Source organism: Molothrus ater, chromosome 10 (assembly GCF_012460135.2).
Source record: "Molothrus ater isolate BHLD 08-10-18 breed brown headed cowbird chromosome 10, BPBGC_Mater_1.1, whole genome shotgun sequence".
Taxonomy (NCBI): Eukaryota; Metazoa; Chordata; class Aves; order Passeriformes; family Icteridae; genus Molothrus; species Molothrus ater.
The window spans coordinates 14614064-14636243 of NC_050487.2; the positions used below are offsets into that span (position 1 = coordinate 14614064).

At 45.5% G+C, this 22180-nt stretch overlaps 2 protein-coding genes across 7 annotated transcripts in view; one reads left to right on the forward strand and one right to left on the reverse strand.

Annotated features, from left to right (window-relative positions):
• Window positions 1-8182: 8182 nt before the first annotated feature.
• Window positions 8183-16811, forward strand: UTS2B (urotensin 2B). Of its 2 annotated transcripts, none has more exons than XM_036388869.2 (5): window positions 8183-8508; window positions 10691-10792; window positions 13667-13704; window positions 14425-14521; window positions 16188-16811. In XM_036388869.2, exons 1-5 carry the CDS (start codon window positions 8385-8387, stop codon window positions 16211-16213), a joined length of 387 nt encoding a protein of 128 aa, XP_036244762.1. In that variant the 5' UTR covers window positions 8183-8384; the 3' UTR covers window positions 16214-16811. The 2 variants fall into 2 exon arrangements, with proteins under 2 accessions (XP_036244762.1, XP_036244763.1); XM_036388870.2 differs by having other exon boundaries at window positions 14428-14521.
• A 4034-nt stretch (window positions 16812-20845) lies between these two features.
• Window positions 20846-22180, reverse strand: part of OSTN (osteocrin) — an 80785-nt gene continuing 79450 nt past the window's right edge. For all 5 annotated transcript variants that reach the window (XM_036388849.2, XM_036388851.2, XM_036388854.2 and 2 more), the window contains exons 4-5: window positions 21390-21486; window positions 20846-21209 (exon numbers count right to left, since the gene is read on the reverse strand). In XM_036388849.2, coding sequence (XP_036244742.1) covers window positions 21402-21486 — 85 coding nt within the window. In that variant the 3' untranslated portion in view covers window positions 20846-21209; window positions 21390-21401. The remainder of the gene's footprint in view (window positions 21210-21389; window positions 21487-22180) is intronic.

Consider the following 22180-nt stretch of genomic DNA (forward strand, 5'->3'; position numbering starts at 1 on the left):
AGTAACCACTTTTTATTGAAGATAACAAGATAGTGACCCTTCACTCTTTTATAAAAGCAGGTACTTATTCTCACAGGACCTTCTGTTGGAAGAAAAATCCATATTGTTTCCCATGAAAAAAGCAGAATTTGATCTGAGTTTAACTCTTCTCTCGTGGAGTAATTTAATTCAGAAGAGATTTTGCAGGGCACTAGTCCAACCCCCTGCTCAAAGCAGGACTGGCTTCAAAATCTGATGAGGTTGCTCAGTGCCTTCCCCAGGTGAGGCTTGAAAATCTCCAAGGCTAAAGATCACACCACCTCCCATTATGATTTTTCTCCTTGTGTCTTGGTGGACTTCTCCTGGCTGCAGCCTGCAAATCTGGACCCTTGTCCTTGCTCTGTGTGCCCAGCTTGGCTCTGCTTTCCAGCTGCCCCTCTCCATGGCAGACCACATGTACCAGGCACATCTGTGAGGGGTGTGCTCCACCAGGCAGCTGGGGCAGGGGCTCAGACATGGCACTGCAGCTGGACTGTGCCACCACTCAGGTATTAAACACCAGGGAGCTCCAGCACTGCGCACTTTGCCTACCTGCATCCAGGCATCTGATCTGCCCCTAAACACTGGAGTAAACCCAAACTGTTACGCAGATACACCACACAACACTTTTCCAGTTTTCACAGCACTGAAAACACTCCTGAGAGGATGCACAAATGAGAAGTTGGGATACTTAAAAACAGAAAAAAAAAAAGCAACACAATCTGGACTGGCCCTCAGAAAAATCACAGTGAGCTTTGATGAGCAGGAGCTGCCAGACAGAGTTTGGGGACTAGGAGCTAGGATTGCTTTATGCTGCTAAGATCTTTCTCCAGGCAGGCAGAGACTGTTTTGTGCTTGCTTCTTGAATAAACTGGGCACCTCTCCAAGTCTCCTGCTGTCATTTTAGGTCAACAGGATAACAACAACTGTGAAATAAATTAAGTCTCATAAAGATGTTCACTTTTGACAGAACAGTCTTTGTTAAAGTCTCCTTAATGACGGCAAAGCTCACTTCCAACTGACGGGGCTGCTGTCTGAATAGACACAGAGAATAATTATCCTACAGGCAGGAACTTGTGCATCCATTAATGCTTAATGCAAAGGAATGGGGGAAAATGGTTCTAGGTCTCTCATGCTAGCAGGCATTGCACAAGCCCATATCCAAAACCAGTATTTCAGAGGTGACTGATGCCGGGGAACTTCCTTCTGGGGACATAGGCTCTGGTTTTTCTCTCCGAAGTCAAATTCCTGTATAAAGCTATAAACCCAGTGCAGGACTCCATTCCATCTGCAGGAAGCCTGAAGGATGTGAGTGCATTGTTTCCCCTCTGTGATAAATAAAAATCAAGAACAGAACCTACCCCTGGCCCAGAGCAAGGATGCTGCAGGGCCTCCCAGGGAGGAAGACTGGTGATATAGTGATGCAGGGGAAAAAACAGACAGGGGAAAAAAATAATACTTCATACATCAACCTCCTTGCATTTCTAAGCTAAGACACTTCAGGAGAAGTTTGAAGTCCTGTGCCAGAAGGGCTGGAGGAGAGGAAGCTGACATTACAGCATTGGCAGGGAGCACCAAGAAGCAGGTGTGCAATTTCCGTAGGTAGCTGAATGGTGCCTTTGGGAATTCAGGCTCCCTGAAGAACAAGGAGAGCAGAAGCCTGCAAGGATTAAGGTATTATAAAGCTCACCAGGGGTAATGAATGGGGTGATTGCAAAGAATGAGCAGAGGAAACATAACTTGTGCTTACATGTAACATAACGAGGAGCACTAGGAAAATCCTGAGCCATGCCACAACAGAACAAGGGGGTTTTTTGACTGTCAAGTTGGAGAGTAAACATGTGCAATCTGAAGTGAGATATGCTTTCCAAAAATCTCACTTAGGGAAAGTATTATTAAAAGTGTTACATAGTAGATGAGAGAAGAAGAAAGTAGCTAAATGTGTCATTCCTTACTCTTATGTCAGAAGAACAGAACCCACCAGAATAATACATTATTCACTTAGTGCACTGCAGGGAGCTGCCTGCAAGCCCACACAATCGAGGCATAAGAAGCATAACAACTGTGGCAGCTAGTGATGAAGCACCTTGGTCATTGTCAGATATTTACAGCCAGTACTACCTGGATGAAACCTCAACACACAGATGTTGTAAGAGGGAATTCGATGAGGGCTGAAGTCGGTGCAGTTCTTGCCTAGCAGTGACTTTGCTATATTCCACTAAGAAAAATTTATATGTCTACCTAAAAAAAAAAAATCACTTAATATGATTGCACCTGCCCCTCCTCTTCTGGATTAAAAAAAATAAAAAATTCCTGTGTTATCACTTGTGCCAGCTTTGCTTCCTAAGCTGCAGGGTGGTAAGGCATGAATATGTCCTATAACCTCAGCTGGAGCCCACATTTCAAGTTCACTCAACATTCATTAACAAAACACTCTTTTGCATGTGTAGATCTCTCACAGACTCTCAGTAGATCAAGGTGCAAATGAAAAGCTAAGTTAGAAGACAGGCTCTGCAAAAGGCAAAGTTTATGATTATCTGCACAAGTTTCACCAAAACACTACAGCTCTGTGTATGCTCCAAGTCATCCCTTGGGTGACTTGTAGTGACGGTTTTCCAAAAAAATGGGCAACATTTATCAATAAACCAAAACACCAGATGGTAACTGAGCAGGAAGAGAGGGAAAGGGGACTGACAGTGAAAGTTGGCACTGTTAGCAGATAGAGCTGACCTCCACAACCTTAAAAGTGCCCTTACTGATATTTTTAGCAGAAATCACCCAGCCATGTCTTTACTCAAAATAATACATGCACAAGCTACATTCATCACCCAGGACGAACTTGGGGCTTGGAGAAGGCAAGTCAGAAGAGAGAGGGGTCAAGCTCAGGGTAAATCTGGTGGTTTAACCACTTCATACCAGATCATGCCTCTTCAGGACACTGTCCTGACATGGAGGTCAGATTAGTCAGATTAGATTACACAGGCACACCAATATTTACCATTCAGGAGCATCATGGAACTGTCTTTGAGACCAGCAAGTCACAGCACATTTCAAAGCAGAAGATGTTTCCACATTGCCTTCCTCTCCCCAGCAGGAGCCTCAGCCAAGTCACCCCGGTCAGCAGGGAGGCTGAGGTGGAGGAGGTGCTCCAGCTCAGGATTGAGGCAGAAGTGAGAGATGGGGCATGACTGCCTCTGCTCCCTGTTTTCTCCCTAGGCTGCCTCATCCCACATTCAACACCTGCAGAGTCCTGATTTACTCTTTCACCCCCTCACTGCAGGACAACACTTTGGAGTTGCCTTGTTCTCTGAGAAGTTGAATGGTTTCCTGGCAAGCCCTGGACTGGAATCAAAAGTCAAACAGGCAGCCCAGCTTCACTCCTCACCCTCCCCAGCCCAAACCTCAAGGAACTGGTTCTCTTTAGTACAATTCCTGTCAGATGTGAGCTGGTGATGCTCCCCTCTGTGTGTGATCCTTGGTTGCCTGCAGTGAGGTGGCAGCTGAGCTGCTCTACACTGCCTTGGACCTTTCCCTTTTCTTTCTCTAAGCAAAGATACAGTTGAACCACAGCATCTAATTTTATATCAGTAACAGGCCAAGCAACAGCTGAGCCCCAAAGACAAGCACATAGAAGGGGGAACAAATTGCATGAGTCAGACTAAAAGCTTCATAAATATTGACTGGTTTTAACAGTCCCTTAAGGAACAGAGAATCTCATAGAATCTTTATAACTACATCTCCCCCCCCCCATTATGCACTCCCTCCTCTCAGGAAGCTGCAAGGGGAGTTAGTCTCCTGGCTTATGAGCACAATATTTTAGTTCTTCTCTGCAGTCAAGTTGCTCTGGCTGGGACTTTGCACCACACACCAGGAGGATATCTGAGCACCTTCCAGCGGTGCTTTAAATTACATTCTGGGGTGGGCTTTGTTCTCTCAAGTTGGCTCCAGCATAGAAGTGACTTGGTTAGAGGAGAAATCAGACATTAAATGTGTAAGAGATGAAAGCTGAAGAGCACAGGGTGCATTTCAGTATCTGCTCCTCTGATTCCTACCAGATAAAGCACAGCTGGAGACTCAGAAGAGCAGACATGCAATAGGAATGTAGACAGAAGAGATAAATATTATTAAGTGTACAGTGGTGATACAGGCAAGAAAGGCAGACACCATGGGAGAAAGGAAGGACTTGGCTACAGAAGATGGAAACAGCTTGTTGTGCATGTGAATAGACTGAGGGGATGGAGGCATGTGGAGGGACACGTGGGAGCACTAAGCCACTGCCCAGGATGGAGAGCAGGATAACTCTTGTCTTTCTGACACTGTGCACAAAGCTCACTTCACCCCTGCTGTGAGGGCAGCTCTCTTTTCTTGCCTGCTAAATGCTTACCAACTTCTCCCTGATTTGTTTGCACTGTCAATCCCCCGTTCTGCTTTGCCCTCTACAAGGCATGCCCACTCCCCATTTCCAATTTCTTTGTTGTTCCTTATCCTCATATTATTCTTAGGATCATTCTAGGCAAGAAAACAGTGATACATGAATCTCTCCACGTGTACCACACAGAGAGAAGTCCTGTCTCTACCAGCTGAAGCTACTGACTCACAGCAAAGTCCCACACTCAATGCAGAGGTTGTGGCACTGTTCATATGTGCTTTCTTAAGCACCTTTAGTAAAGGCACTTCCCTGATAGGTCCTTTCTCAGCAGGTTGTTTGCTTTGGGATGAAACAAGCTATTGTTAAGTGGAGTCCATAAGACCATGACAAAGTCTGTGGATGCTCATGAGGTTCAGCTGAAATACATGGTGCATGTGATGTTTTATGTGTTCTCAGGAAGCTCTGAAAAAAGAGAATATTGTGGTGTTTTTTTCCTCCAAACCCCAAATGTACAAAGTGGTCTGGAAACCTGCCACTGCAAGCTGGCTCTGGGAAATAGCCCTTTTCAGCAACTCACTCACCCTCCCACTGAATTCCACCTGCCTGCCTGAGGCTTGCTGGGGAACAGCAGGGGTTACGGCTTTGGGATTAAACTCAGGTTAGGTTATTTGGAGGCTGCAGCCCTACCGTCATTAGAGAGAACTGCAAAGCCCTAAGCAACTTCAGAGAAACTGGAATATTATATAACATACCTGAAAATCTTAATTGCTGCAAGATGTACCCATCCACCTGGCAAGGAAGAGGAGTCCATGCACAGAGAGAAGCTGAACATTTTGAGGAAGATGATGTCAGAGAGCAGAAAGGGCCAGCTGTTCCCTAAGGAACAGGGACCCAAGGGCAAGCAGGTGAGGATCAGAGACTGCAGCCAGGTGCAGTCAAGAGCCCCAGCACTCAGGGAAGGCCATGAAGATGAGGCAGATCTCAGGTCAAGATGGAAGTCAATACACTGGTCAGCATCAGGCCTGATGACAGCAGTCAGAGACAAACACAGCTCAGTGAGCACCAGACAGGTCCACAGAGACAGGACATATCCACAGCCAAGAAGAGAAGTCCACTTGCAGGTCTGGGTCCAGATCAACAGGGACCATAGGCAGGCAAGGACAGCTGAGCTCCAGACCAAGATTCCTCCAGCATAGCTCTGGGAAAAACAGGAGAGCAGGCTGAGATTGAATAGGTCTCATGAGCTGATGGGCAGAGAGGGTGGAGAGGTCCCACCTGAGGACACTCAGGACCATTAACACCCTCCAGGCACTGACACTCCTGTTCATCTCTCTCACACTGAGAGCTGGTGCAGCTGCATTTGGTGGCACTGCTTGAACCAAGTCTTCTCTGTTCCTGCCCTTTGGGCTGTTGACCCTTGTCAATTTTCCAGTTTGGTTGTGTTGGGTTACCTGAAGTCTGAGTAGCTTTGTGGAAAGAGAAACTTCTACATGCAAGGACAGACTGGGATCATGGGAGGTAGGGGTGGAGCTCACATCTTTGTGTTCTCCTTATCCTTGAACTCCAGACACAAATGGATGATTATCAGTTATCAGACATTATCAGTTATCAGACATTATCAATGAGTAAAGTAATAGAAAGACTGTGGAGACTGCATTGTTTTCCTATGGAGAATAAAATACATAAGAACAATAAAATGTAATATTATTTCCAGCACCTGGACTAATGGGGTAAAAGCAAAGGAATTTTCCAGGTGGGAGCCTTAGAGAAGCTCAACAGTACAAATCAATTATTCCCTAACTTCAAAAAATCAAAAAAATTCCACTAGTCCCTGGCAGCAGCTGCAAGGCTTCTCTCCACAGACCCATCCCCTGAAAGCATCCACTCCTCACAGCATCCAGTCATCTTCCTTCTCATACGTAAATGTAGCATGGCAGTTCCATACCTTCACCACAGCCATCACTTGAAAGGTCTGGCACACTCTCTACATGAGTTGCTTTGGGGGCTGAACAGTTGCAATGATCCAGAACTGAAGATTCTCTGTAGTGAAAGAGGAAATCCCAGGAATAGCTCAACTTCCTGAAAGAGCCTGCCAACAGCCCATGAGATCTTGTATCCAAAGGTAGGGAAGAACAGTCAGAAATCTGTGGATTTTGCACAAACTTATATGAGATGGAGAAACTCACCTTCTGTATCCAGGCAAAGTGAATTTCACAGCAGATCTCAAGACAGATTGAGATTAAGCCATTTAGCACTAAATTAAAATAGACTTGACCTTCCTTAGGGGTATAGTTTTGAGCCAGAGCTGCTATTTTCCAGACTGGACTCCTGTGCAAAGTGGTGCTCATCAAGTTGTGGCCTCTGCTTCGTGAGAGCTGCTCACCTCTGACCAGTTTGAAACTGGCACCTTAGGGAGATGGAGGTGGCTGGAAAAGTGTTCCAGTAGGACATATGTGTCCCTCCATCCAAACAGAACTTTGTAAAGAAGGAGAGCACTTCAGATAGCTGTTCACTAGTTCACAAGTCTGAGGGAAACTTACAAGTTTGGTTAATTTGTACATATTATATCTCCAGGGAAAATTTGTTTTCTCAATAGAGAACTCTTCATTAATGAAAGCATCACATTCATTTTTATAGGCATTTCCCACAAAAAAATCTGAGCCTCTCCCACTCCATTTTTGTTAATAATATATTAAATAATAAAATATTACAAGGGTTATTAAAAGGCTTGTCATTCAATACCTATCAAAGGCACAGAACGAGTTGTAGTGGGAGCTGGAGACCTGAAGCCAAAAGCCCAAACATGGAAATGATACTGTCTTTTAGTTGAGAGGTACCATCAAATAAAGCTATCTTGGGTAATCTGGCATGATGTGGTGTCAAAAAAGCACACACAGTGAGTCACTAGGAGTGTATGTACAAATCAGAGCTTGCCTTGATCCTCTCCCCCATCCCACCACAGGGGGAGTGAGCTGGCAGCTCTGTGGTGCTTAGCTCCTGGCTGGGCTTAAACCACGACAAATACAGATGATTCAGTTCTGCAGGAAGTGAAGAACAAAGCCTAGCACTGTTACTATTACAATATTTTTCTTGGTAAGTTTGTTGTGGAAAAGTAGTAGCAGGTTCCTCATCAATAGTGATGGATAGGCAACAAATGGAAGTCAAACCAAAATGTAGTCATGGCCTGAGAAGATGTGGAATATATGCACTGTCTCAGTACTTTGCTCTAAAATTATCAAACGAGGCTGTGTAGCCAGAACCAGCATCTGACCTTCCAATTCTTTTTTTTCCCCCAAGAAAAAAACTGAAGACTCTTGCCCATCCTTGACGTATTCCATACCTACTGCCAAAGCTGCACTCCCCCACTCAGACATAATCCCAAAATAGGGTGTGATGCCTTTCCCGTTGACAAAGCCATAAGTCACAGCGAGCAAGACACACTCAACATTCTCCAATCAATTAAATGAAAAGAGCTCTCCCCCTCTGTTTCCCACCACTTCAGCACTCATTATATCTCACATTAATTAATATAGGCACTAGGAAGTGAGATGATAAATTACAAAACCCCATTAACCTGATTCTGTCCAAACTGGTAAAATATGGCAGCTTGTACATTAGACAAATCTTCTTGCTAACGTGGGAGTCCTCATGCCTGAACTCTGTTAAAGCAACAGCCCTGAAAAAGTATTTTTAATGTGTGTACGTATGGAATGTATATCAACGTGCGTGAACAGTGCACGCCTGTGGGAACATCAGAATTCATTAGATCAATCTGATATGAGATATATTGAACAGGTTCCATCTGACTTATGTTACTGGGCTGTTCTGTCCACTCCCAGCAGAGTGAATCATATTGACAGGTTGAATTATATCTCAAGAGATATTTTTCTCCCCTCCTCCAAAGGCCATTTGCAATCACGGCACATCCACTGCCTCTTAAAAGTGAGCTCATCTGGCGCTGGTTGCATTGAAGTCCTCCACTGTGCCTGAAGGAAGGATGCTTTTGGGCTCTGGGAACGTGGAGAAGATGTGGTCTGCCCAGCTGTGTCTGGGAGTGCTGACCATCCTGACCATGGCTCTGTGTGTCCCATCAACGCATGGAGACCCTTTTTTACTCCAAGGTAAGCTGGAATACAGGCTACATGACACAGGTAGGTGGTTATCTTTTTGCTTTGCTGCTTGCCATGGCCAATGCAACACTCTCTTCTCTGGGAAAGAAAACAAAATGAACTTCAAGCTATACTGTCTGTTAACATGGGTGCTAGCGAGAGGCTTGTTCATATCATCATGAGCCAAAGCTGTCCTTCTGCTCTGCAGCTGGCTGTATGACACCTTCTGCTAATCAGTGAAAATATCAAATCTGGTGAATTCTGGTAAGGGTAGATTTTTCTCTCCCATAAGGACATAAAAAAAAAAATTAGAATATCAGAGAGTAGCAATTCCAGAATGTACCATATGAGATTTGACAGCTCATAAATGTCAGTAGTACGGCGATGCTGAACTTTTTTTTCTTCACAGAACTTCTTTTTATATGTATTTCTCCCATAATTTAAATTAATGTTAACTTGAGTTTATACTGCAGGGAAATGTCAATCATTAGTGCTCTTTCTTAAAGAGGCTTAGCAGTGGAAAAACAGAAAGAGCCGCTAAGTATAGGCTTCAAAATAACATTGCTTTTCAAATTATTTTTCCTCTAATATCACCTATTTATTTTTGGAATTACAACCAAAACATTCCCCAGACCACTCTATCTAAATCCTGCTTCTGTTTAGCTTTCACTGGAGTGTTTATAGTGTTGGGGTTTTTTTCCCTGTAGGAATTCCCCCAAAAAACTTAAAGTAGCTATTTTAAAATTATAACTGTCCTTCATACTTAGGAATGAGGTTTATGGCACTCCATGCTAACTGCAGGTCGCTCTGCTCGCTCCCCTGGGTTTATTTCCAGAGATCACAATCTGGACCAGCGGCTTCAGCCGCAGCGTGAGGCAGGGTTGAGCCTGGCCAAATGCTTGGAGCATCTCTTTGGCCAGCATCCCTTTGGCCAGCATCCCTGAGCTTCTGCAGGTTTGTGTGACATTAGCTAATGGAGCTGATTCCCACATGCTCTTGAGCATCCTTCAGGCTCGTCTGGTACAATGTTTTGTTTCATGTGTACCAAGAATAATTGCAGTCATCCCCTCAGAGGGGCTGATAGCCCCCTCTATGATATGAAACTGCATTGAGGAGAAGTCCTACAGATCCTGGAAGAAGAGAAGAAAAAGCTTTTCTATATAATTTCTTAGTATTTTCCATGGAATTCTATAGGCATCTTCTAGGGCTTTGTAGGGTCTGGGTGTGGTGTAGGGCTGTTCAGACCAAAGATATTTTGAATGCTCAGTCTCCCTACAAAGTCTGGCTCCTATTCTATCATTCTCAAAAATTAGTACAACATTTAGTTCAGACGACTCTGGAAATCTGTTGAGCAGAGCCGGGAGGGTCTCAGAGCCTTCAGGGCACTGAGCAGACCCATCTCCTGTGTCTGTTGGTTTCTCTGAACCCTTGACCTTCACAACCATTCATTTGAGGGCACAGCCACAACCACTAAAGTAAAACCACTGAGAAAGTGCCCTAAAGGGGCCTCTTAGAGAGCTCCAAGTTGCTTTAGGACAGCAGCTTGGGGAGATTTTTCCTGGAAAAATTCTGCGTGGTCTTGCTTTAAGTTCCTCCACACTTGAACTCTGTTCAGGAAGAACCCTTCAGTACCGCTGGGAATCAGAGCTGAGTGAGCTGAAGAAAGGGCTGTGGGGCTGCAGGGCTTTTCAGCAGTGGTACTCACACCTCAGCCCAGTGAGGAGGGACTTCCCATCTCTGTCAGCCCTGGGAAGGTGCATGGAGTGAGCGGGGGAACTCCTGCCCTTTTGAGAAGAGAGGATGTTGTGGGCTCCTGTCTAGCTTTGCAGAGGCGCCCGCTCCACCCGCCTTGCAGAAGAGCTCAGGACTGTGTAAATCAGGGTAATGGCTCCAGCTCTCTGCAGCCACTCGTGCTGATGAGGCTGCAGTGGAGCTGGCCAGCAGCCCAGGGCTGGCAGGGAGGGCTCCCCATCCCACTCCCTTCCCCTGCACAGCCCTCACTGCCTGGACATTTTGTTCTGTGCTCACACACCTTCCTTTTCCACCGAGCTCCTTCACCCTGATGAGTGCTGACAGGAGACATTTTCCTTCCACTTCTCATCCTTCTTAATTTGATTAAGAGATTAATTGCATCAATTGATTAATTGATTCTTAATTTGATGAGATTGAGAAAGATGTGTTTTATGTGCTGCAGAGAACCGAGTGCTTCCAGAGAGAGAAGACACAAATCATGAGAACACATTGCTGACTCTGCTTCTTAATAAGAAATTCGCATGGCGGAGGCCAGAAAATATTGGTAAGTGAAGGGGAGGGGAAATCTCTGCTTCTTGAATCTGTGTTTGCACAAATGCAAGGACCCTGCTTCTCAGGTTCTTCAGAAATACCAACTGCTCAGAAAGTGCAAGCAGCACCCAGTATGATGCCTACATGTGATTAATGTCAGATGCTCTCCAGCATGGGGCTCTGGGACCTCTTTTTGCAATGCAAAGTAAAGCCACGAAAACCCATGTGCCCTAGATCCTCAGACACTCAAGACTTTGCTGGGAACATGTGTGTGTACATAAGTAAAACCAAAAAAATTTCTGCTGAGTCCCTCTGGCCCTATTATCCCTTAGGTGTTGTGTGCCTTGCCTGGGGCATGGACCAGCTTTGGGAGTCACCTCTCTGCCCACACCCCACACATCCCTGTGTGCTTTTGAGAGACAGCTCCATTTTGTTACCATTTGGGGCAGGGGGATTTCACCAAGCTTTTCCAGTGAGATCCATTGGGGTCAGGTGTAGTTTGGGACAAGGGCAGGGGGAGCTCCTGCCTGGGCCTAGGCCCCTGCTGCTGCTGGAGGAGGTTAAGTCAACTGGCTTTTCCCACACAGCCACCAAAGACGGGCCAGGGAGACGCTCTTCCTGTCTGTGCTCTGTCAACAGACACCACATTTAAAAGCCACCCATCTGTGGCTAAACTCAGACCTGCTGAAGGGAAACTTGGGCTTTCCCTGACATGAGGCAGAGCGATCACAAGCACCAAATGGACTGCAGAGGTCAGCTATTCCCACGGCCTCTGCAGCCAGGGGAGGGTTTGGGCTGGATGTGCTGGTCTCAGAGCAGGAAGCTGCCCTTCCTTCTGAAAACAGCTGAGAGGGGGCCCAGAAAAATCCTTGTTATGAAAATCCATTTATCAAACTCACTCAGTGCTCTTCCCCAGACCCTTGTTAATGCAGCAAGGCAGTGGTTAAACAAGCTTGGGACAAATAAATAAACATAAATAAATCAAGCCCTTATTCTAACAAAGGCATTCTTCTTGCAAAGGGGATGCATTCAAGAAATAACATTTTTATGATAAGTTTATGGATTATTGCACTTATTAGTCCTAGAGGAAAGGCTGCATTTTATGCCAGACAATTGAATATAATGAATCTCTGAGCAGAGCACAGACAGAGGATTTACAGCAGGCAGTTTCTCAAAGCTTCATCCATAAATTAACTTCCTTCTCCCTGTCTGAGATAATCTGTTCCAAATTTCAACTGCTGTTCATTTTGTATTCATAGCAGCCATTGGCCAAACTTACAGTTTGCAGAAAATCAAGCCAAAACAGGCACTTGAAACTCTGAAAGAGGTAAAAATGTTAATAATAATAATTCTTAAGTGACACTTTTGACTTATAGATATGCCAGGGTCTCTCTGTCTCTACCTTATGGGTATGTAAAGATATACTTAGGAGGAGTCTGACTGAGGTCATTGCTGATAGTGCCAGAACAGAGCCCACACCTTCTGATTCCATCCCCATCCCCATCTCATCTCTCAAATTGAATCCTGATGTAATGGATTTGCTTAGGAACTGCTGCTTTTACTGTTGGATGAATGTCAGAAAATATTCAGGATTTTTCAGCAAAACTGTTCCTTTCTTGAAGGAGGTACCAAGAAAGCAGTCAGCTTTTTCTTGGCACCCTCCTCCTGCTCAGTTTCAAATGTTAAAAAAAAAAAAAGCCCAAGTCTGGCAATGTGTCTGTGTGCTGAAGTCTTATCTGAAATCTGAAATCAAGGGGAATTATGTCTTCAATCCCTCTGATGATCCAAACCAATGCCTGCTGCCACACTAGGAACAGAGAAAAAAGGCAGCTCCAGGGCTGTTTTTCTGGTTTGCTTGTGGGGCCCAGCAAAAACATTCTTTAGCTCTTTCCTGGCTCTTCTGCTTATTTTACTGCATTTTTTTCCCCAAACTAGCACTTAAAACCAGCTGATCACTTTGCACTCCCCTCCCAGGAGAACTACTGTAACCAGTCACTCAGCTTGGACTGAACTCATCTGTCTTGTTAAAAAATTTTGGTTTTGACATCAGTTTGGGTTTGGAATAAGGTACCTCAGTCCTCAAGAGCAGTGAGACTGAAATTCCCCACCCCTGCAGCTTCTCCTGTTGCTATTCCAGGCTCTTCTCAGTTCAGCTGGATGTTTCAAACCCTGCTCTTAGGCACCTAACTCTCCCCTCTTTCTGCATGGGCAGTTCATTCATCCACCTGCACAGCTTTTTGACAGTGGTACAGTACTGACTAGCCTTGAGATCTCTAAGTCTGATCTGGGAGGCTGGGCCCCAGCTCCTCATGCTCCCCTAAGGTTTAGAAGTCTGGAATCTGTGCACTTACTGCTATGTGACTTTTCCTGTTGCTCCACTCTGCCAGCCTGGATCTTTGCTGACTTATAAATCAGTAAGTTATGCTAGGCTAAATTTGTGTCTTCTGACTTCTGCCTGCATGGTTGATGTGAGGATAAACAAGCCTTAAAGGAAGCAGTGGGATTTCATACAAAAGCAGTGACAAAAAAAAGCCAGCATTAGAGATTTGCAGTTAGCAGGATAAAAATTAAAAAGCAGCAAAGAGTTTCACCTGAATTGGTTTCACACAGTAAGTGACCTCATTGGGCCAATTCCCCATGGCCTGGTGAGCACTAAAGAAGCCTCCCTCATAATGGAGAATTAGGATAAGGTCCCATAGGATTCAGCAGAGAAAACCTGCTTTTCTCCCTGTTTCTGCTGTCATTCATTTTAAGATCACTAACAGGAGTTAAATGATAACTAGGTCTTTGCTTGTTGACCTCTGGAGAGGGCAAATGAAGAAATGTTTTTTAATTTGAGCTTTGGGAAGCAATGCAGATACTGATGTTACTCTTTTCTCCCTTGCAGACTGGGAGCTGGCAAAGAAATTTGAAGAGCTTGAAGAGGTGAGAGGAGCAAATGCACAGACACAGATACATGGGTGCTGGAGGTCCTGCTAAGATCCACATAGCACTTTAATTTCAGATTGAAAAATCCCAGTGCATCGTGCCAGACAGGAGGCTGCCAGGTCCTCCACTAGCCTCTTGCTCCAGTGCTGAGGGACATAAGCTCTGACTTTTGAGAACAGCTCTGCCAGAGCAAAAGTCAGGATGGTGCCTGTAGATGCTCCCAGTCCACAAGAAGAGAGTAGCTAAAGATGAAGAAATGCAGCAGACTGTCCATTTTATAACCAAGGGAAGGTAGCAAGAACTGTGAGGGAGGGAGGGAGAGGAGGGACAACCCAGGGCAATGGAGAAGCAATGTCCTCTGCTGCAGTGTCTGGATGCCTGGAGACTTCCTGTCCCAGCACTGTCCTGACTCTAAATGCTGCAATATCCTTCTACACATCCTCCCTTCCACAGGGACTTACACCTAGGCTGGAGGGAAAGAGCAGGGAGTGCCCACAGCACTGCCACCAAATAAGCAGCTTAATGAAGGAGGGCATGAGGAGGTGTGAGTGCTCCCAAGGCAGATCCTCTGGGAAAGGTCCTGCTCCAGGGAACCCTCTGTCCTTCCCAGTGAGGCTGCCAGCCAATCCACCTGTAGCTCCTTTGCCCTGCATCTCCCAACACTCTGTGGAGCTCCTCATGCTGGGGCCCTTGTTTACTGCTGTGTTTCTGTTTAAGCAGCTGGAGAAGTTGAAGGATCAGCTCTCAGCTGAGGACGGGTCAGAGGTGGCCTATGCCTTGGAAAGTCTCTCAGCATCCCAGCCCAAAAAGCGCGGTAGGTTTTGAGTTTGAGCCTTGCAGCCATCCTGTCCACCCTCATTTCCAGGGCTTCCTTTGTGAAACAAAGGCAGTCACAGTAAACATGCCCCAAATATGCAGAAAAGCAGCTGGTTGGCAGCTTTTCAAGCAGTCCTGGCCCTCTCTTATGGCTGGCTGGTTCAGCAGCTGCTGAGAAGGATTGTGTCCCCCAGCCCTGTCTGCTGTGGAGGCAGATACACCAGGTCAGCACACCCAGGCCCTCACAGAGGCAGGCAGTGTCACATCCTGCTTTTCACAGAGGAGTGTGGGGTTGTATGAGCCATGAGTGCCTGCCCTGGAGGGGGGCAGTTCTGTATGAACACGTCCCCACAGTGCACCCCTCTTTTGCTCTGGCCTCAAAGCAACTGCTGGAGGCATAATGAGGCATGTGGACTGCAGGCATTCCCCTTTGCCAAGGTCAGTGCCTCCCCACAGAGAAAAAAGGAGCACTTGTCTGCTGCTGAAAAACAGCTAAAAAGGATGTGGAAATCAACCAAGAATGCAGGGAACTAAGATCTGGTATGTCCCTCCGTTGGTCTCCCAGCTTTGTTTGTGCAGTCTGTATCCAGTGGCTTAGGAGCATTTTGCATGAGTGCTCCTGTGAAGCTGCCCCTGACAAGCACATGGACAATGCTGCTCATGCTGGCTTTCAATGGATTCCTCTACAAAGCTGTAGCAGCTGTGAACCAGAAGTCACTGATGGCAGATCTGGCCTAAAACCAAAAGAGCTGGTTCTGCCCTTAGCCCACATGCCCTGTACACGTGGAAGCTGAGGGCTGCCAGAGAGCCAAGACAAAATCCCTTTGTGCAAGGCTTGCTTAGATGCTCAGGTGATCCTTAGGCAATATGCAATTTGTAAGCACCCCTGGAGGCTGCAATTAATTTGGCTAATGTAATTCATGCCCCCACCAGTCTGGAAGGTTTCATGCAGATAAAGCTACTTTCCGGTGCCAGGTTTAAATCAGATTCTGACAGAAATGAAAGCAGGGAATCTTTGTCTTCATCTAAAGTCCTTCCAGTCTGGGAGGAGCCCGTGTCTCAGCATGAGCACTGCTGATTCAGTAGGAGTTTTCTTCCAAGATCCTGCTTTCAAAAACCAGGTATAAATCTCTTCTCATACTTGAGGAAACAGGAAACTCACATGGGATTCATGCTGGTTGTGATACAGTTACTTATTCCAACACCAAAATATACATCCTTCCCTAATTTAGTCTTCTTAGAAGATTCTACAGAAATCCATGTTGTTTGTAAGATGGTTGATAGCAGGGTGGTAGTGACTGGGTTTAAAATAAGTTAGAACCAGATCTAATCTGTCCAAGTCAGTATCCTGTTCTTCCAGTCAGCCACAGATGCAAAGCCCTGCACACACTTCTGAAGCAGCAAAACTGCTGACCAGTGCACAGGAAATAAAAAGCCAGTTCCTGACATCGCTGAAGTAGAAGAAAAGGAAGCCTTTTAAATCAAGCAACATAAAAACTTTTAGACCCCATGTTTACACTATGAACAGCTAAAAGAAACACCTAGTAGTGTTATATGAACTCAGAGCTGGTTATTGAGATGTTATTGATCTTCTCCAGGGCTAGAGTGGGAAGCTGGAAAAATTCCCTTGTATGCTGACATCTTCCTTTGGTATCCCTTCACAGCCTGCTTTTGGAAATACTGCATCTGAAGGCTTGTCAGGACTGGAGGATGAAGACGAACCCTTCCCCAAACTGCCTTGCTGGGTATCAACACGTTAAGAGTTTGTTCTGTTCCCTCATCGTGCTGCTAATCTGGAAGCCATCCTCCATGACTGCACCACAGCCAAGTCCAACAGGGGCCGTGGCGGGAGCTGGCAGCCCCCTGCCACTCTCTACTGTCCCTTCCTTCCAGGTTTAACCTGCCATGATCTTCTACTCAGAAGATGCTTCCCAACTTTCTGTGCTGTCCTGTGTGTGCCATTCAGGCTGCTGTCACTGTACACTCTCCCCCTCCTCACCAGGTCCCCTGAGGCACTGAGCACTAACTCAGCTTCCCCGGGCTTGGGGCTCTGCCCACACCTGCAGACGCTGCTCCCAGCGGTGTCTGGGTTTTTCCTGTCGCCTCCTGAGCAGCTCTGAGCTGCCCTGGTGGCCGCTGCTGGGACATGAAGGCAGGCTGGGTGCGATGTGGAGGGCTCAGGGCTGGGGTGCTGAGCCAGGGCTGCTCCTCACCGTGTCCCGCAGTGTGCACAGGGGAGGGCAGGCAGTGAGCTCTGGATCCTTTGGATACCATTCCAATAAAGATTTTCTGTTGCACAGAAGCATGTGTTTCTCAGTGTTTGCTTTCTCAGCCCCTGCAGGGACCCAAAGTGCAGCACATTTCCCTTGATGTTGGCTCCTGTTACCTTAACGGTTCATGGGGAGTTCACAATGGAAGAAAGGCTCCCATTAAACACCGAGGGGTTTAATGGGCCTGAGAAACAGATATCCTTTTGGCCAGGATCAGGAATGAGAGCTGAGTCTTTTTTATAGCTATTTATGGGATATTGCCCTCATTGGTCTGGACCAGACCCAATGGTCTCTATCTACTCACCCCAAAGAGATGTTTTGAGCAGAGATTTTTGGTAATCTGGCTGGTCAATGCAGGTGCTAGCTGGCCTTTTCTACTGCAGAATTATATCTGGCCCTGTTCAAAAGGAAAAGATCACAATCCATTAGTGATTCCTACATATATTCATCTCAAGTCACATTATCCATATTTATTCGCAAAAGCAATGGACCTAATTCCCAAAAATGTAAATTCTAAATAGATCCCAATGCTGACTTTGAGGTTTCCAACAACCTAAATGACAGCAGGATCTGGTAGCCACTGTGAATGTGTGGAATGATTTTGACTAGCATTGAACTGTCTCTCCAGCTCTGTTGAGCCATGTGATTCAACTGCAGTTTGCATATTACATATTCTTCCAAAGTTACCTCTCCCAAAGCTGTAATTGCCGTCCTACACTCATTGCCTTGGGCTCTGGCAAGAAGCACACGCTTACCACAGCAGTACCCTGCATGCACTTCATTAACAGGAATCCTATCCATCCTGTTGCAGGCCAAAGCCAGCATCTAGGGAATAAGGCCAGCTTGCTTGATTATATCAGTGAGTTCTAATGACATGCAAAATACAGTTTCCTGTTACCATTAGTTGTTTTTTATTTCTTTGGTGGTGATTCAGAACCCATTTCCCATTTGTTCTTTGTTGCTTTTGTGTGAGTGAAAAAGTCTGTGGGAACACACTTTACCATACCCTCACACTGGCACCAAATCCAGGAAAATTTTATAACCTATGGACAAGAATAGTCTCTCTCTTTCTTGAAAAGTTTGGTGCTCCAGCTGAAAGGGAGGTGTGTTCCAAGAGTTGCACTGAGTGCCCCAAGGTGGTGTTGAGCTCAGATGATTTCAGCTTGCAGGAAATCCCAGCGTAAGGAAAGGCCAGAGCAGCAGGCTCCATCTGCCACCTGCTTGCTGTAGCCATGCCTTCCTCAGCCAGTGTGACAGCTCAACAGCAAGCCAGGAGAATGAATACTGTGTCTGCAGATATTTAACAGCTTGCTTTGACCTTAGACAGGAGTTCCCTGGAGTGCAATGCATCATGCTGCTTAGTAGTGATTTTCTGCTACATCCTATCAGTGTGGTTATTTAAGTGCTTGTGGTACCCAAACTGCCCTATTTCCTGGCAGGCACTCTATGCTGCTGTATTAGCTGCTTGTATTGCAGACATCAGCATGTATTGAATGCAATTTATTAACTAATTAGAAGCAGAGGTGGTGGAGTTCCCCCCAGGCTTACCCTCGACATGGCAGTCGAGGTCCTGTCCTTTCTCCTGAACACACAGAGCAGAAATCCTTCTCCTCCACAGAGTGGCTGCTCACAACCTACCCATGCTTGGGCAGCCACTCTTGCTAAAGTTAATGACCCACAGGCAATAATTAAAGGGATTTCCCTGAGACATTCCAGTAGATCATGTGGATTTATTAGGAGAAAATCCTCACAGACTTCTGAATGGATTTGCAAATCCAGGCAGCACAGGGCAAGTCTAGTGTGCAACGGATGCTGCAATTAATCCTCATTTCACATTTCCTGATCTCCATGCTGTGCACTAGGGCTGAAGCCATCCAACATTGTCTAGAAAATGAAATTGTGGTGTTTGGCCTTTCAGACATCATCGTGCTTGAAACAGCACTTGCCAATTTAGAGATTTTAAAGAGTGCTTCTTGAGCCACAGGACATCTCTGTGTGCTCAGTGATTGATGAGGCAAAAGAACAGAAAGACTGCTGCTTTCTCCCAGGTAATCCACACAGTGGGGTGGCAGCAGGACTGAAGCTTCCAGCTCCCAGTTCTACCAACACCACCAGAGACCCCTGTGTCCTGCTTTGCTTTCACATTTCCCCTCAGATGAAGGCCATTTCTGCACACAACTTTCAGCCTTTAAAACTCTGCTTTTTTTTTCTTTGGAAGCCTTGCCTAAAACTTGCCAATTATTAAATACTTCTATGCTCCAGCAGTGTCTTTGCAAAGCTGCTGTGTTTGCACTAGATTCCTCTGCTCTCAGTCTCCAAAAATATGTCAGGCACTGACTCTGGCCATGGTTCTTTGACTGGCAGCTGTTTGAGTGGTCAGGTCACCACTTCCATAATCTGCCCATGCCCCATACATATGGCTGCCCTGCAAGCAGATTATCTGCAGCCTGTCTGGATGAGCTCGGTGCAAGAAGATAAATGTTCCCTAAACTGCAAGGCAGGCTGAGGATGGATGGTGGCAATGCACTGCAGAGCTCTGACTGCCTGGCACTGCATTTGCAGGCTTGCTTCTAGCATGGGCTGAAACTCTTGAGTCAGTCTACATGCACCCACTGAGCCCAGCTCTCAGACCCTGCACCTGGAGGCTTAAAGGCAGAAAATTAGCAGCATGACCAGGAGAAAAGCAGGAAGCAAAAACCCAAGATCATCACATATGGACTTACAGGCCTTCTTCTTTTCTCTGACCTCTGAGAGCTTGGTCTGGAAAGCATCTGCAGTGCTTCAGCTCACATACAAGGACAGACAGCTCACCCACCAAAGGGGGAATGATCTCCTAACTCAGCTGCAGTGCTCTGGCAGATGGCAAGGATAGGGACATCTCTTGATGTGAGTCACTGGTTTGTGCTGCTGCTCTCAGCAGCATCAGCCTATATTAGAAATATCAATAAAAGTGAAGTTTCTTGCACATTTTCTATGCCTGGGCCAGTCTTGGTCTCTGGGCAGGGCTGTAGGCAAGGAGGGAAATGGAAAAGGCCCCTGCTATGTCTGAGCACATGAATTAGATGTTACCTGCTCTTCTGAGTGGGAGCCTCATCTCTCACCATGGCTGAACCAGGGCAATTGTCCCAAAGTCCCAACTCTCACAACAGCTTTTAAGTCTCATTGATTTGCCAAATACTTTTTTTTTTTTTTTTTTTTTTTTTTTTTTGCTAGCTAAAGGCCAGGTGCTTTGTGCCTCATGCAAGATTAGGAAATTAACACTTAATTCCCATCTCCAGCATTGCTTACTGCCTAACACAGGCTGTTTGGCAAGAATAACTGTTTTTTTTCCTTAATCCTGCATAATCCCTTTCTCAATGGATCTTCTTTTGCAATGCTAAGGATGATTTATACCCTAGAATAGCAATCCAAGGAATTTAGCTGATATGGACCAAAGGAGAGAGAATGTAAGGTTTAGAAAACATCAGCTAGAATCTGAGCACTGAGATGTCAGCAGAGAGCTCTTCTCAGCTGTATTTTATAATCTGGAAAGAAATGAAAAGGATGAAAGAGGATTTAAAATAACCTGTTTTACCCTGAAATGAAGTGGAGAGGACATGTTTACATTTTACCAGAGTGAGAAATACTTGAACTTTTAGAGCTGGATTCTGACCATGCCCTGTGCACACATCAAGAGGCTAAAATAAGGCATAAGATGCAGATGGCCTTGGAAGTGGATGACCTCATATTTGGACACTCTCCTATGTTATGCATAGGGAGGGGTGAAATGTATTCATCAACTAAAAGTCTCACCACAGTTCAGGATCTGCTATAGGATGAAAACATGTCTAAATATGGTGCAGAGATAAGAGAGAGACTACTCAAAACATCAGGACAAATACTAAGGTCTTGTCACTGTTCTTATTCAGAGTAACTCCTGGTGAGGGCAGACAACATCTCCTCCCAAACAGCAGTTCAAAAGCATTCTAGCTTTGTCCCATAACTGCTATATCCTCCCTCCATCTACTGATCAGCTCCCCTCCAGAAAGAAATGTGCAAAGCAAACTCTCTGCTTTTCATGGACTGCTGTTGGCATCTCTGGAAGTTTTATTTTCAATCCAAAAAATCTCAGCCCGGCCTGGGATAATAACATTCTGCAAGTTTAACAGATAAATGCCATGCAATAAAAATATATACATATTCTCTGTTCCCTCCTACCAGTGACATTGTGCACAGCTGTGAGCATTCTGACCTGATGAACTGAACATGTTATTATTTGTAAATGCAACATTTGTAAAATGGAGCTTGAAACAGATTTTGCAGGAGGTCAATTCCTTGAGTGCTGTATCATTAGGCAAAGACAAGACATGCTGTGAGGCATCTTCCAAAACTCTGTAATGTTTCCAATACAGCATCACTCATTCAGAATAGAAGCATCTGTAGGCAAAAAAAAAAGCAGTAAACATTACATTTTCCAATGTCAGAAATGCAAGACTTGGGCAAACACACTGTAAGGTGGAGTGGAGGAGATTAAAATATTAGGAATACTTGTTTGCTTGTAGAGAGGCACTCAGTGGGTTCTCCAAGCCTGCCCACAGCTGGGATGCTTTGGCTTACCTGCAGGAGCTGCTAAGCCCTGGTGTCACCGAGGTGGCTCACTCCAATCCGGTCCAGAGGAACTCCAAACCTTCTCTTGGGCAGCTCCAGCACTTTCCTGCACCAGGAAAATGAGCAGAGAGGGAGGGAAACAAATGGGGAAAGACATCTATGAATAATCAAGGTGTTACTACATGCTTGATTCCTGCATTCATCCCACTAACATCTCATTGTTCAGGTAGAACAGTGTGCAGGAGCAGCCAAAGATTTGAGAGGTTAAAAATAAGATGCTGCACTTGTCTTACAAAAGGCTGCAGTTGCAGCTGATTTACAGACTGGCTGAGCTTGATCCACTACCCCTATTTTTATTTGGCAGCAAACTGACTTCACAGGTTAACTGCTATTCATAAAAGAAAGGTGATACACTGCATTTATAAAGGGGAATTGTTTCCTGCACAGTAGCACACACTGCAGGTGACCCATGACCTGGGTCTCTGAAAGCTCCAGGGCCAGCTGGGGCCAAGATTAGCAAGGAGGTAGAAAGTATTGCACAGTAAGAGGGGAAAAGTCAGAGATGGCCTAACAAGGTTTTTCTATAGGTTCTTTGGCAATGTAGTGTTCATCAAAATTCTATAGCAGCAGTCCTTTGATTGAAAATGGGAAGATTTAGGGGTTGATTTTTTTTCCTGTATATGGTAAATTTCCTGACAATTTGATGAATTAGGGCATGAGGAATGTGTGAAAGAATTTCTACACAGCTATATTTTTTTGCAGTTCTTTTTATATAAAATAATACGTTTCCCCATCTTAAT